This window comes from Mytilus galloprovincialis, chromosome 4 (assembly GCF_965363235.1).
Source record: "Mytilus galloprovincialis chromosome 4, xbMytGall1.hap1.1, whole genome shotgun sequence".
In the NCBI taxonomy this organism is placed as follows: Eukaryota; Metazoa; Mollusca; class Bivalvia; order Mytilida; family Mytilidae; genus Mytilus; species Mytilus galloprovincialis.
The window spans coordinates 63,163-77,424 of NC_134841.1; the positions used below are offsets into that span (position 1 = coordinate 63,163).

General features: G+C 32.9%; 1 protein-coding gene and 1 pseudogene across 2 annotated transcripts in view; one reads left to right on the top strand and one right to left on the bottom strand.

Moving 5' to 3' along the window:
- Positions 1-14,262, bottom strand: part of LOC143071071 (organic cation transporter protein-like) — a 44,030-nt gene that overhangs the window by 13,213 nt on the left and 16,555 nt on the right. For both annotated transcript variants that reach the window (XM_076245147.1, XM_076245146.1), the window contains exons 2-4: positions 3,261-3,420; positions 2,413-2,516; positions 1,711-1,865 (exon numbers count right to left, since the gene is read on the bottom strand). In XM_076245147.1, the coding sequence (XP_076101262.1) occupies positions 1,711-1,865; positions 2,413-2,516; positions 3,261-3,420 (419 nt within the window). The remainder of the gene's footprint in view (positions 1-1,710; positions 1,866-2,412; positions 2,517-3,260; positions 3,421-14,262) is intronic.
- On the top strand, positions 6,371-13,900 carry LOC143073809 (uncharacterized; annotated as a pseudogene).

Below are 14,262 nucleotides of genomic sequence, written 5' to 3' on the forward strand. Positions count from 1 at the left end.
GAACGGTAAAAGTCAAAATTGCCATTATTGAACTTGACTTTCGTATAGTTGTCAGCAATAACATATTAAAATTTTAAAAGCTTTGGTTGAACGGTTCATGAGTTAATGCACGGACAACATTTGATTGCCGCCCGCCCGCCCGCCCGCCCGACCGCCCGCCGTACATCCCCAAATCAATAACCGACATTTTTGTCACAAAAATCCGGTTAATTACAACCAAATGTGACTGAGGATGAACAAAACTGTAGGAAAATTCATGCTAGATCAATATGAACATTTTCGGATAATGGTGCATGTCAAAGGTTTTTAACCTTTTTAAATGTCTCTCACTTCGGACGGCGCCTTCAAAGAAATACACACATCATTTTTCTTACACCTTTTTGGACCAAAACCGAAAGCCCGGAAGTCGTTTAAAGACCAGTGATATTCTTTATGTTTTCGGTTTCAAAGTAAAATAACAAAAATACCACTATCCAAGCAAAATCAAAACGGAAAGTCGCTTATCGTATGACAAAATCTAAGCTCAAACACATCAAACGAACGGAAACCATCTTTTACTTTAGTATATTCCTCACTTGGTACAGACATTTCCTCACTTAGAAAATGGTGGATTAAACTAAATCTAGCTAGACCTGCACGACGGTCGCAAAGATTTCCATTATATTGATAACAATGTGCAATCAAAACAAACTGACATAACAGGTAGAAATATAAAAAATTATAAGTACAGCAGACCCGTTTTAACGAGTAGTTCTCAGACAAATGAACTTCTGTTAGCTGTACAATTAATCTTTTCGTTTACGACATCGGTTAATAATACATCGTTCACTACAGTGGACTGTTGTTTATATGATTTATACTTTATATAAATATAGGAAGATGTGGTGTGAGTGCCAATGAGACAACCCTCCATCCAAATAACAATTTTAAAAAAGTAAACTATTATAGGTCAATGTACGGCCTTCAACACGGAGCCTTGGCTAACACCGAACAACAAGCTATAAAGGGCCCCAAAATTACTAATGTAAAACCATTCAAACGGGAAAACCAACGGTCTAATCTATATAAAAAAAACGAGAAACGAGAAACACGTATAAATTACATTTATTAAACAAACGACAACTACTGTACATCAGATTCCCAAATTAGGACAGGTGCAAACATTTGCAGCGGGATTAAACGTTTTAATGGTACCAAACCTTCTCCCTTTTTCTGAAACAATAGCATTGCATCACAACATAGAAAAACATACGATAAAATATCAATTGGCAGGCTTAACTCAATCAAAAAACGTAAATTAATACACTATTAACGAATAAATTCGATCTGAGATATCTGAATGTAAATGCACAGTTAATAAAATATTAGGTATAAACATTCAAGGCCAAAAAGCAAATAAATATGTCCCAACAAAGCCATGGCAAGACACCACTGCGAAATATTTAACCCTGCGAAAATTATCACATTTGAAAAAAAACGGTTTTAATAATACAGGTAAATCTTGAAGTTTATACAAATGTAGTGAAAATTAGAAGATATTCCAAATAATCAAAGCTGGTATATAGACAAGTTCCATATTAATATAAAATAACAAAAAGGCATTATAAACAGTATCAACAGGTCGAATAAACAAGAAAATACGATTTGAGAGTTCTCGCAGTTACTGACAGCTAGTTAAAAGCCATAAACAATTAATAATAAAAAAATTACCTAGAATAAAAGCGATCTGGTAATATCCTACTCCACCTACGCCTGCAAGAAATCTGAGGAATAGCAGAGCTATTCTGTTTTCCGTCCATGGTAGTGGTACACTTCCAATAGTATATATTATAAGGTCTAAACATACTGTTAATTTTCTTCCATACCTGATAAAAAATACAGAAAATAACACTGATGGGCGATTTCGAACTGGATTATATACCAAAGGTGATGATTTCAACTTTACAAGTGTAAACAGTAAACTACCCTCTGCACCCTATTAAGATGTTTCCATATCTCAATTATTACGTTATGCGCGTAAAATTGTTTTAAATGACCAGCACGAATTGGTTGACCGGTACGATTTTTCGTTGTCTCAACTCACTGCTTTTGTGATCTTATATCTTTAGATACCAAGGAGTTCGTATGATCTGATATTTCACCGAGTGTAAATTTGCATGGTGGATGATGCATTCATGCACTCTGTCTACACTACCGGTCTCGCACCTTTTGAAGTTTATGCCATTCCCGCAGTTTCTGTATTTATCTTGATTTGTCTCTTCAAAATCGATTTGCGAGCTTTTAACATCGACCAAGTAATTAATATACCAACCTCGCAATGCAAGAAGGCCATCAAAATTATACTATAACCGTCTTACAAACATCGTAGCAAGATAGCATAATATTGCATCTTCTATTAATAACTACACTTACAAATCTGACATCAAGTTGTTAGCAATGTTTCCAAAGAACATTCCTAATAAGGCTGCTAGAATTAAGTGTTCACGCCATTCTTTGTCATCACATACAATGTTCAACTGTGAAAAATATAACAGTTCAAAATAATGAAATAAATGACAAACTACACAATCATAAAGAAAATTTGTAATAATATATGAATGATAAAACTGCCCAATCTTTATGAATGCTCAATAGACCCAAAAAAGAGAAAACAGCAGGCCAGTGTGCAAAAATACTGACCAATCTGTAAGTGGTGCATGAATAATCGTTCAAGATGGAAGACATTGTATACCACCGTGAATGAATGGACAAAATAAAACATAATGTCTATTACTAACTTTGAACAAATCTTTGTGCATGATGTTTTGCAAATTCTGTACCCAGTCAGGGCTATCTATACCTCGAGTTGTTTCTTGATGGTGTTTTTTTGTACGTCTTTTATCCACGGTTTATGGGAACTATCTTCCTGTTTGTCCCCTTATCATTCAAAAAGTCACGGAGGCAATAAAGCAATAAGAGTGATATGTTCACAAGGACGTGAAATAAGTCATCATAAAGACACATGAACACAATACGTAATGTAATGGGCGATAAGGCTTTACTGGGGACATTATACATTATTCATAAGAGGTTTTGTAGCTTAGCAAGATGGGAAATGGTCTACAGGGTCCTTTCAGAATATTGATTATACAAGATAAGGATATCTTTTTTTTCTATTGAGGTCTGCGGATTATTCAGAGAGACTGAGAACAATGCACACTATATGAGCGTGGAATCTATTCTTTAATCGTGAATTAAGTAACTACACTTCATATACCTACTGATGATATCAGACTGCCTGTGAAAATGGATTGATCGTAAACCCATTCTCTACACTCTTGACTTGTTCCATTGTATTGTACAGAACATTTTGACACAATGTAGACTGGATGATGTGTAACATCTCGTTCATAGCTGTCTTGTTCATTTGGAATTTTACATCTAAATCATTATAACAATCAAATAATTACTATGTTCATCACAAGTTCATAATTCTCATATATTTCATCGTTCATAAGATCTATATATATAAAAAAAATCATAAATGTCAAAGTACCTTTTTTTTATCAAATTTAACATTGACAAAACTATCTAATTAAAGTATCTTCTGATATTTTCTTACTTAACGATTCTAAAATTGCGATGAGAGATTAAAAGAAAAAAAAAATGATGCAAAGTATTGAAGCTATAATGTGTGTCTTTGACTACTTTTTTCGAAGCTATGAATTTAAAATTCACTCATTTTAAATGGTAGTTGTTAACTACAGCCCATTTCTATATATGCTTGGCGTTTGCTTTTGTGGCAGTTCAGTGTTTCTGTTGTAACGTTGTTTTCCGCTTTTGATTGATGTGTTTCCCTCGGTTTAAGTTTGTGTACAAAGCGGTATACAACTGTTACCTTCTTTATACTTTCTTTATATATACATACTATAACACTTATAAGACAAATTTCTCCAATGTTTGTACTACTTTCCTGTGACCTAAAACTTATTGGAATCACGTGACTTCAGGTGAAGAGACATGTACTACATACAATGTGTATTATTGTTAATGTGTTATAACAATCTTTTAAATGTCATTTATTTAGTGCGTTTTATTTGTTTACCAAACCTCCATTTTTGGTAGGAAATTCATAATGTCATGTAATGTGTAACTGCTTGTATTTTGGTGTTTAAATCCCCCACATTCATCCCCTCACCTTCATGGAATGCCTTGCTCATCAAGAAATTAATGATTTTTTTTAATTGAATGATTTAAAATTACATTTGCGTGAGTATTATGTTTTATTCTTACCTGTACTAAGATGAAGTTGGGGAGATATGATTATAACGCATTAAAAATTGCATGAAAAACTAAAACAACTAAAAGAATGTTCTGATATCTACCAAAACCCTTAGCTTCTGTTTAAATAATCATATTCGATCGCCATAATAAAACGTATTCATAATAAAATTATATTTTAATTTCAAGCCTTAAGTATGTTAAACTCTATAATTAAGATCCATCTACTTCTAATTAATTGTAACAGGATGCTATTAATGCAACAGTAGGTTACCGATGTTCAAATACAGTCGAAGTTTATGACCCAAACACTTATTGTCGAGACCAGGTGTTATTGTCGGTATCAGATGATACTGTCATTATCACATGATATTGTCGGTATCACATGATATTGTAAGGATCAGGTGATATTGTCAGGACCAGGTGATTTAGTCAGGACCAGGTGATATTGTCGGGTCGAGGCTAATGGATAGTAATTGTATTTAACAAAGCTTGTCAATTGTCTTAATTTAGTAATCTTTCCTTTGATAAAGTTATTATGTTTCAATAAAAAGAGTAACCCTTAAGGTGGTACCTAACACTACAGGGAGATAACTCTGTAATATCAGCTAAACGTTTTAATTACGTTGCCTTGTGAAGGCAATATAAAGATTCACAATGATCACAAATAGTGTTTGTCAAACTGCTATATAACCAGTGTAATTTTTCTGATAAAACGCTTGGTTCAATTGTTTAGATTTTTTGATATTTTTGTAAAAGGGTCAAAGTAAATAATTTGTGAAAGTTTTATGAAAATTAAACGAGCCAAATTAATTTTTGTGAAAGTGTTGGGTACCACCTTAACTGATCTTTGATGAGTTTCAACTGCATAAATCAAAAGTCCAAGACGGGGGATAATTTAAAGTTTCATATCTAAATATTTTATGCCTGGACAAATTCACTTAAATCGCTGTTATCTTTAGGTGAAGTTGTTTCTATACATTGAAACTATTATTATTCTATTTATTCCTGACTCTCGTTAGTATTCTATACTCTTTAATAAAGAAATAACCCTAAAAGACATTTCAGAATAATAATGATGAGCTTTATTTTCACTAAGTTAGATTTCAACCCAGGGTTTGAGAAAGACATTGATGAATAGAAGATTTAAACCCAGGGTTTAGAGAAACATATAAATGAAAAACATTTAAACCCAGGGTATGGGAAACACATTGACTAAAAGAAAATGTAAATCAACGGTTTGAAAAAGACATTGATGAATAGAAGATTTAAACCCAGGGTTTAGAGAAACACATAGATGAACAAGAATGTGTCCCCAGTACACGAATACCCCACTCGTACTATCATTGTCTATGTTCAGTGGACCGTGAAAATAGGGTTAACCCTCTAATTTGGCATTAAAATTAAAAAGATCATATCATAGGGAACATGTATACTAAGTTTGAAGTCGATAGGACTTCAACTTCATCAAAAACGACCTTGACCAAAAACTTTAACCTGAAGCGGGACAGACGGACGAACGAACGGACGGACGGATGAACGAACGGACGCACAGACCAGAAAACATAATGCCCCTCTACTGTCGTAGGTGGGGCATAAAAACATTTAGCCCAGGGTATGGGAAACACATTGATAAATAGAAAATGTAAATCAACGGTTTGAAAAAGACATTGATGAATAGAAGATTTAAACCTAGGGTTTGAGAAACACATTGATGAATAGAAGATGTAAACCCAAAGTTTGAGAAATACATTAAGGATGTACTCTTCTGACGATTTTACCGTAATTTGGAAGTGGTCAACGGGAGATAACTCGCGATTGACTTCGATGTCGCAAAATGGCTGAAAAAGTCATATTTCGCAGAAGATAAATATTATCGTTTAAATGTACATTAGTTGTTTCCATATTTTCATTTAATCAAAAATAAATTAATAAAAGGTAAATAGAAATGATTGTATAAAAATAGAACGACTTACTCAAAGTCCCGGATGTGAGTCGGTAATGTAAACAATAGTCTGCCGGTAGATATTGTTTACATTGATTATGGTACGCAAAGTGAAAGGTTCTAAGAGTAAAAAGCAGACGGAGTGGTTACGGAAGGTTTTACAGGGTCTTGTAGATCGGAGAAGTGAAAGATGTGCAACAGATGACAAGGTTCTTTCCGTTTTGAAGGACCAGTCCTAGGCATCCGCGAATGATGTCAACTCCCCCTATAAACGTCGCGGAGCAGTTGTTTTTAACTTCGACACAAACTTCCGGGTCTATGGACAGACGCATAGTGGAACTTGGTGTTCTTGCAGAGGATCTGTCTGCTTGTAAAAAGTGTGGACTACCTCTGCAGTTGACTCATGCATCTGGCATTGTGACATATGGATTGTCAGCTATTTATTATCAAGGTAAAAATTCACAGACATTTATATTCTATCTCTTTGTATGAAGAAGATGTTCCTTTAAGATAAGGGGAACTGCCCACCTTCTTTTACACAAGCTCTCTCTCTTCAAATTCACAAACTTAAAACAACCAACCTTTAAGTGATCATGAGAAATGTGTTTTTCTAGTGGTTATGCTGCCCAATTTTTTTTAATGTTTAACCGCTTATCTTTAGAATTTTTCAGCAATTGCAACCCCCTCATTTTTTGGACAAGAAGGGAGCTTCCATTTGATTTTTATGAGAAGTATGAATTATAATTCCCTGCATTTTTTTAATTGTAATCTCTGACTTGCCTTGTTATTTTTTACAAATCCATTCTCATGATCTTGGATTTTTTTCATTTGTTCATATCCTACTCTTTTGTTATAAATTTTCATCCTTCCTTTTTTTCCCAGTTGTTCATTCTGAATTTTTTAATCAAGACACTTGTCTTGCCTTTTTCAAATTCTATCCTAGTCCCCCTTCCCTAAAAATCAAATGGTAGCTTCCTAATACTTGGTTATGGTGGAATCTCATCTTTTTTAGTGACCTTCTATACAGGTTGGGTGTGTGACTAAAATAATGCATCTATTCAATTTGTCAAATGGACTGCATCAGGATTTAATATTTGTAAAATATCAACAACTCTACCAAACACAGGATTATTACAGAAACTTTTTTTGTTTTGTATTTAATACATAGCTAATCTGCATTATAAACAAACTTGAATAATGGACATTGACAGGGTGAAATAAAGCTGGTGGTAATAATTTGGAAAACTAATAATCTTTTTTTGCAGTCACTCAATTTTTTGTATACTTATATATTGATGTACAAAAAAGACTTGTAACATAAAACAAATCATTTAGGTTAAAGATACATTAAAACTATTAAAGGTAGTGCTTAATTGAAAATGGACAAACACAGCTTATGGGGGCTGAGGTCAGATAATAGTAACAAAATGACTCTTAGTCAATCGCTTAATCCTCTAAAGTTTACAAGTAAAAAGAAATAACAATTATTTCACTCCTAATAGTAGTATACACAATTTGCATCGACAAACATTGTTTTTACTGTTGAACATGTTGAAGGTATAAAACACACTGCATTTAGTAAGTACATATTGCATTACATTAAATTGTAATGAATTTATAAGAATATTTTTTCTAAACATTTTAGATACCATGTTATAATACCAGATGTCTTCACATAAACAATGTTGCAACAGGGAAAAGACATAACAAGATATGGGATGCCAACACCAAATTAGCTACAGGTATTTTTAGTGAACAATGACTGTGTCTAAAGTCTAAACACAATTTTGCAAATGATAACTTGTAAAATGACTAGAGGTACACAAATATACATGCAGTATCTGATGACAACCACTTAAATTAAAGGGTGATAGTGACTTGGGATATGTACATAATGTTTATATTGAATATGTATATGCCTGCTTAACTGTCAGATGCTGATTTAGACAGGGTCAAGTGGCCCGGCCCCCTTTTTTGGGGAAAAAATTGGTTGATTATATAGAGAATCACTGGGGCATGACTGGAGGGGCCCTCTTACGGCAGTCAGTGCCCCCCCCCCCCCCCCTGAAAATTTCTTGATCCGTAACTGACTGTAAATTCAAAAATGTATGCAAGATTTAATTATAATGAATAATTTAATTGAGTTATTATTGCAGTACAAGTATAAAGAACTTACATTCAATTTTAAATGTGAAATTAAACATGCTTAGTAATTTATCAATATTCAGAATTGTTTATTTTCTATGCTCCTATTACAAATTAAGACTTTCAAAGTTAAATTTTCTCTTTTTAATTTCAGCTATTGTACATACTGGTATTGGAGGAAGACAAGTCAACACATTCCTCACAGCTCTCAATATACCACCTGTGAGAAATACATTACTCTGTGCAAGGCAGAAGGAATCAGGGTGCTATAGAGACTGTAGCTAAGAGCACCATGGCTGTATGTCTATCTGAGGACATTGATTTTACAAAGAAGTAGGTGCATATATGATCTAGCTGAAATCTATTTATCGTATAGTGATTGTGATTAAACTTCATGTAAAGAAACAAAGACATGTAAACTATTTGAATTTGTTTTGAAGACTGAAGACTGAAGGTACGTGTAACGTCATAAGCATAAGACGTAAAAATATAAGAATACAATTATGCCGTGTTACAGTAACGTTATATTCTGTGTGTGATTTCGAACACTATTATTGCCCTTGACAAAAATCTACCCTCTTTACAAAGAAAGGTAAGACATGCAAGTCATTTAAAAAAAGCTTTCTATCGTACAAAACCAGAATTTTTCAAAAGGAATAAGAGTCCCCCCTATTTTATTGAGAAATCTGAACTATGAAAAAGTGGTTTAAAAAAATCTAAATTGCTTAATAAATAGGCTTCAGTCATTCAGGTAATGCATGCAAAAAAGTAAACAATACTAATGTTAATGAACCATGATAAACCATGTCAATTCTCAAACACAAGGGTAGTACATGTAGGCCATAAATGATTTTGCATTATGTTTGAATTCTTTGAGTTGAGACAAATCATATTTAGCAAGAAAATGGTAAAACTGGATGTTTCTATTACAGCTTTAGTTTCTATCTTTGTTTTGTTTTTTCAGTAAATCTGATAGTAATGAATTGATTGTGGGTGTCGATGGAGCCTGGCAAAAAAGAGGAAGTGGCAGTCGAAGAAACATCAAACATTATATTATAACAATAATAGGCAGCCAAATGCTCTTACTATATCATGATATACCCCATAAAAACATAAAGGGGGGAGGGGTCTTTTTGGGGTGGTATATAGGAATCACTCCGTCTCTTTGTTTGTCTGTCTGTCTGTTTGTCCTTCCATCTGTCATTATGTCTTGTAAGCACAACTGCTCCTTAATGGATGGGTCAATATTGATGAAACATTACACAGTTGTAGAACAATACACAGTTGCAAAACACAACCTGAGAATGTGCTTGAAGGAGGATATTTCTGGTCAGATTTTTTTCAAGGGAGATAATTGATCTTTCTTAGTCTAAATATAACAATATATGGCAATAGATCTTGTAAGCACAACTCTTCCCTAACTTGTTACATTGCTACAAAAAAGAAATCAAACTTTTTATTTTCCAGGGCACTGTTCCATGATTGGTGCAGAAACTGGAAAATTAATAGGTTGCAGTGTTCGCAGCCAATTTTGCAAAACCTGTGATGAAGCTAACAGAAAGGGAATTAAGGCAAAATTGCATGACTGTCGACTAAATTGGGATGGTAGCTCAAAGGCTATGGAGCAGGATATGGTAGTTGAAATGGTCCAGAATATAAAAAAACAGTGGTATCACTGTTGGCACTATAACAGCTGATGAAGACACCACAACCATTGCTAGACTGAGAAAAAAAGTAAACCCCAATATATAGAAAATGTCTGATCGAAATCACGTCATTAAAAACATTGCCAACTCACTGTACAGTCTCGGACAGAAACATAAAAAATTAAATCAGAAAATAATCAAATACTTCTTACATTGTTTGAATTATATGCTGTGCCAAAACCAGAATGACCCTGGTGGTGTTGAGACTGGTTTGGAAGCTGTGGATCAACATCCATTTGGTGACCACACTTTTTGTGAAAAAAACATGGTGTTCCTACGTTAAAGATCCATCAAAGAAATATACATCTCTACCATTTGGAAAGCCATTAAAAGACATTCCTCTTCAAACTGCATTGATGGACCTTATGAAAGGATACAAACGCAAAGCAGCAAGCTGTCCAATCTAGGAAGTACACGGGGGAATGAAAGTTTCAACAAAAGTGTGGCATCCAAAGCACCAAAGGCACATTTTAACAGTGGTTCCTCCGGTCTCAATATAAGAGTAGCGGAATCTGTTGCACAGAAAAATGAAGGGCAATCCTGTTTACTCAAGGTATACTATTTGTTTTATTTTTGTTTAAAACTTTATTGTTTGCTACTTTAAAGCACTTGTCAAGAAGCAGGGACAGGACACCTATAGACAGACAAACCATAGGAAAAATTAGGAATCATTGACAAACAAGGAACAAGTTAAAAGAACTAAAAAAAAAACGAAAACAACAAATTATAACATCAGACAGAGTTAAAATGTAGCTTATAAAATAAACAAAGAGCAGACAAAAGTCTTCTTTTAAAAAAGCAAATATATGGACTATGTGTGCTTACTGTTTTTCAAAATAATTTTCTTTGTTTGATACTTTTAAGCACTTGTCAAGAAGCAGGGACAGGACACCTATAGACAAACAAACCATAGGAAAAATTAGGAATCATATGACAAACAAGGAACAAGTTAAAAGAACTAAGAAAAAACGAAACAACAAATTATAACCTCAGACAGAGTTAAAATGTAGCTAATAAACAAGGAGCAGACAAAAGTCTTCTTTTAAAAAAGCAAATATATCGACTATGTGTGCTTACTGTTTTTCAAAACAATTGTTAGAAATTATATATTTAAATGTAATGTTAGTCTGTTTGAATTTAAGTGAAAATACTTATTACCATAGTATTCCTCAGGTCAAAAAAAAAATAGGTTTATCTCCAGGTGTCCATACAAAGCGGTTGTCAATTTTAAGAGATCTCCAAGCAAGAAAAAGTAAGGCATTTAGTGTCACACGGAAAGAAAAATTCAGACGGATTCAGCTGAGAAACAGACGGTATGTTGATAATGTACTTCTGCAAACCCCAAATAAACACAATACATTCCATTTTTTAACTATGTATTTTCTTCTGAACCAATAATAGATCAGTTACCTCATAAAGTCATTGCTAATAGAAGAATAAATGGTGTGACGGTTAGTGTCACAATTTATCTGGCTGTGTTGGCACTTTAAATGAGCCATTATACCATTAAAAAAAATGAATGCAATTGCCCTGGTCATTTTGAAAATAAAAAAATATATTCTTTATAATTTTTTGCATTAATTCTTTCAACTCATTGTTGGCGGCAGCAAACTATGCTCACATATAATTTTGTTAACATCAGGCAATGTATGCACGCCTCCCTGTGCTGGTCAAAGTTTGTGCAAAATAAAAATTAATTTTGGTGAAGCATCTGCTTGTAAATAAACGAACAAAATTCATTGGAAGAAAGATTCAGAAACAGACCAATAACAATATGTTGTCCATTATATATATATATATATATATTTATTTTAAACATGTGAAATTCAAAAATTATTGCTTTTTCAGAATAAAGAAAAATACTGTAAATGAATTGTGCGATGGCCTAAGTAACAGTAGTGCAATTGATTTGCAGGACCACCAAGACATTACAGAGATTCCCTCTGCACCATCTCCACCTATAGATCACTGCCATATTCAGGAGACAGCAAAACTTGTTTGCTTTGACTTTGAAACTACAAGTTTAAGTAAACATATAATGCATATTTAAATAATAAGAGATCAGGGTTGGTATAGTTTGCAAGTCTTTAATTAACCTTTCATTATTTCATCTTTAATATGCAACATTTGCACATGCAATCAACATGAACAAGTTTTAAAAATAAGTGATAATTGAATGATACAAAAAATGCAAATAAAAAAGAGTTTCTAGATGATGGTTGAAAATTATAAAGATGAAGAAAAACTAAGAGATATGGCTATTGATGTTTAGGCAATATGTCAATATGGCCTGTTGCAAATCTGTTTGAAGTGTACTTGTCATCAATGTCTTAAATTTTTAGACTGGTAGAAAAACATTGCCTAAATCTTATTTATGTTGACATAATCATATATATATGTAGTGAGAAATGTGCTTTCATGAGAAACTTTTAACAAATGAACAATTTCAATAATCATGAAAGAGCAAATCCATTATATACTGCAGCTGTGCTATTTGAGCAGTCAAATTGCATTGACCGTATATTCATATGTGATATACAGTCACTGACCGTATATCATCTTGTTTATGACGTTGACAATATGTTTCCGAAGAGTTTAATTTATGACGTCAATAAAACATACAGGTTCGCGGAAATTTTACGTCTTCCGTTGAAAATTAAGAAATGATGTTTTTTACCCTAAATGCTTCATTTAGAACAGTTGAAAGAGTTGCAGTATATAAAGAATAACCATACATTGTCTCGAAATATCAATGTTATTTGTACTTGGCTCGAAACAGGTAGAAATGCTCGGCACAGCCTCGCTTTCTACCTGTTTCTAAGCCTTGTACAAATAACATTGATATGTATGGTTATTCTATATATATTTGGTGCACGATTACCAAGAACAACACAAAGAATTAAAAAAAAACGTCTACTTTTAAAAACAGCTTGAACACACTGCAACAATCACATTATTATGTCGAACTATCAATAGTAGAGAGGCATTATGTTTTTCAGTCTGTGCGTCCCTCAATCTGTATGTTTATCCATCCTGTGTCAGGTTAAAGTTTTGTTAAAGTTTTTGGTCATACAATTTTTGCTGCAGTCTAATCTACCTGAAACTTAGTACATATGTGGCCTATGATATGATCTTTTTAAATTAAATGCCAAATTAAAGAAATAATAGTGGGAATGGGCCATCAGTGAACTATGCACTACTATTCTATTAAAATATCTCTTTTCAAATACAACTTTTGATATAGGAACAATCACAATTCTATTTGCTTCAAAGTTCTTTAAATTCTTTTTTTACAGCACGTGACTCACACATCACTCAAATAGCTGCTGTCAGTGGGGACAATCATTGGAGCTGTTACGTAACTCTAAAGATTCCAATAACAAATCAAGCTAGTGATATTACTGGCATTACAGTAAGGAATGGCAGAGTGTTTCATCAAGGGAAACCTGTTAACTCTCTTTCTATTTCCAAGGCCATGGAAGATTTTTTTCAAGTTCATCAAAGGAGAAGGTGATAGTATATACCTTAATAACATTAAAACATTTGATTGTCATGTTATGATCAATACTTTAATACCAGTTCCCTGTAACCATCAAAATTGTGTGGCCATTTTTTTCAATTTTCTTTATATTGCACATATATGATGATATTTATGTCTAATTAAAAAAAACATAACTAATTAATCAAAAAAAATTACGGTTGCCATGGTAATTTAACTAAAACAATTTCCTTCCATTTTTGCCATGCAAAATGGCAGAAAATGGCATTTTTGTGTGCTAATTTTTTATATGTTGTGTTACTTTATATATATTCATCTTATGTTCTTTCACTAGACTTTGTCTGATTATTCAATAAATTCAAAATGAAAGATTGTTACATCTTTATAGTTTTGGAATAAAACTACACCAAAATGACTAAATTTCCAGTTTTTGCCAAACAAGAAAATTATCAAAAATGGTGTTTTTTCATTTAAATTTATAGAAAATGCGCATGGGTTCGGACTATTTTTTTCAGTTTTGCAATTTAACAGTATACTAACTAATACTTTTGTAAAGTTTTATTTTGGGGAAACTTATATTTACCTTTTTTATCATATCTTTAAAAAATGTCACAAACGGAACTATATATTTGCCTTTTCCATTTCTTACTCAATTTGTTAAATAAATGTACATGAAATACAATCAAATGAAACTTCTTCTTTTTTTT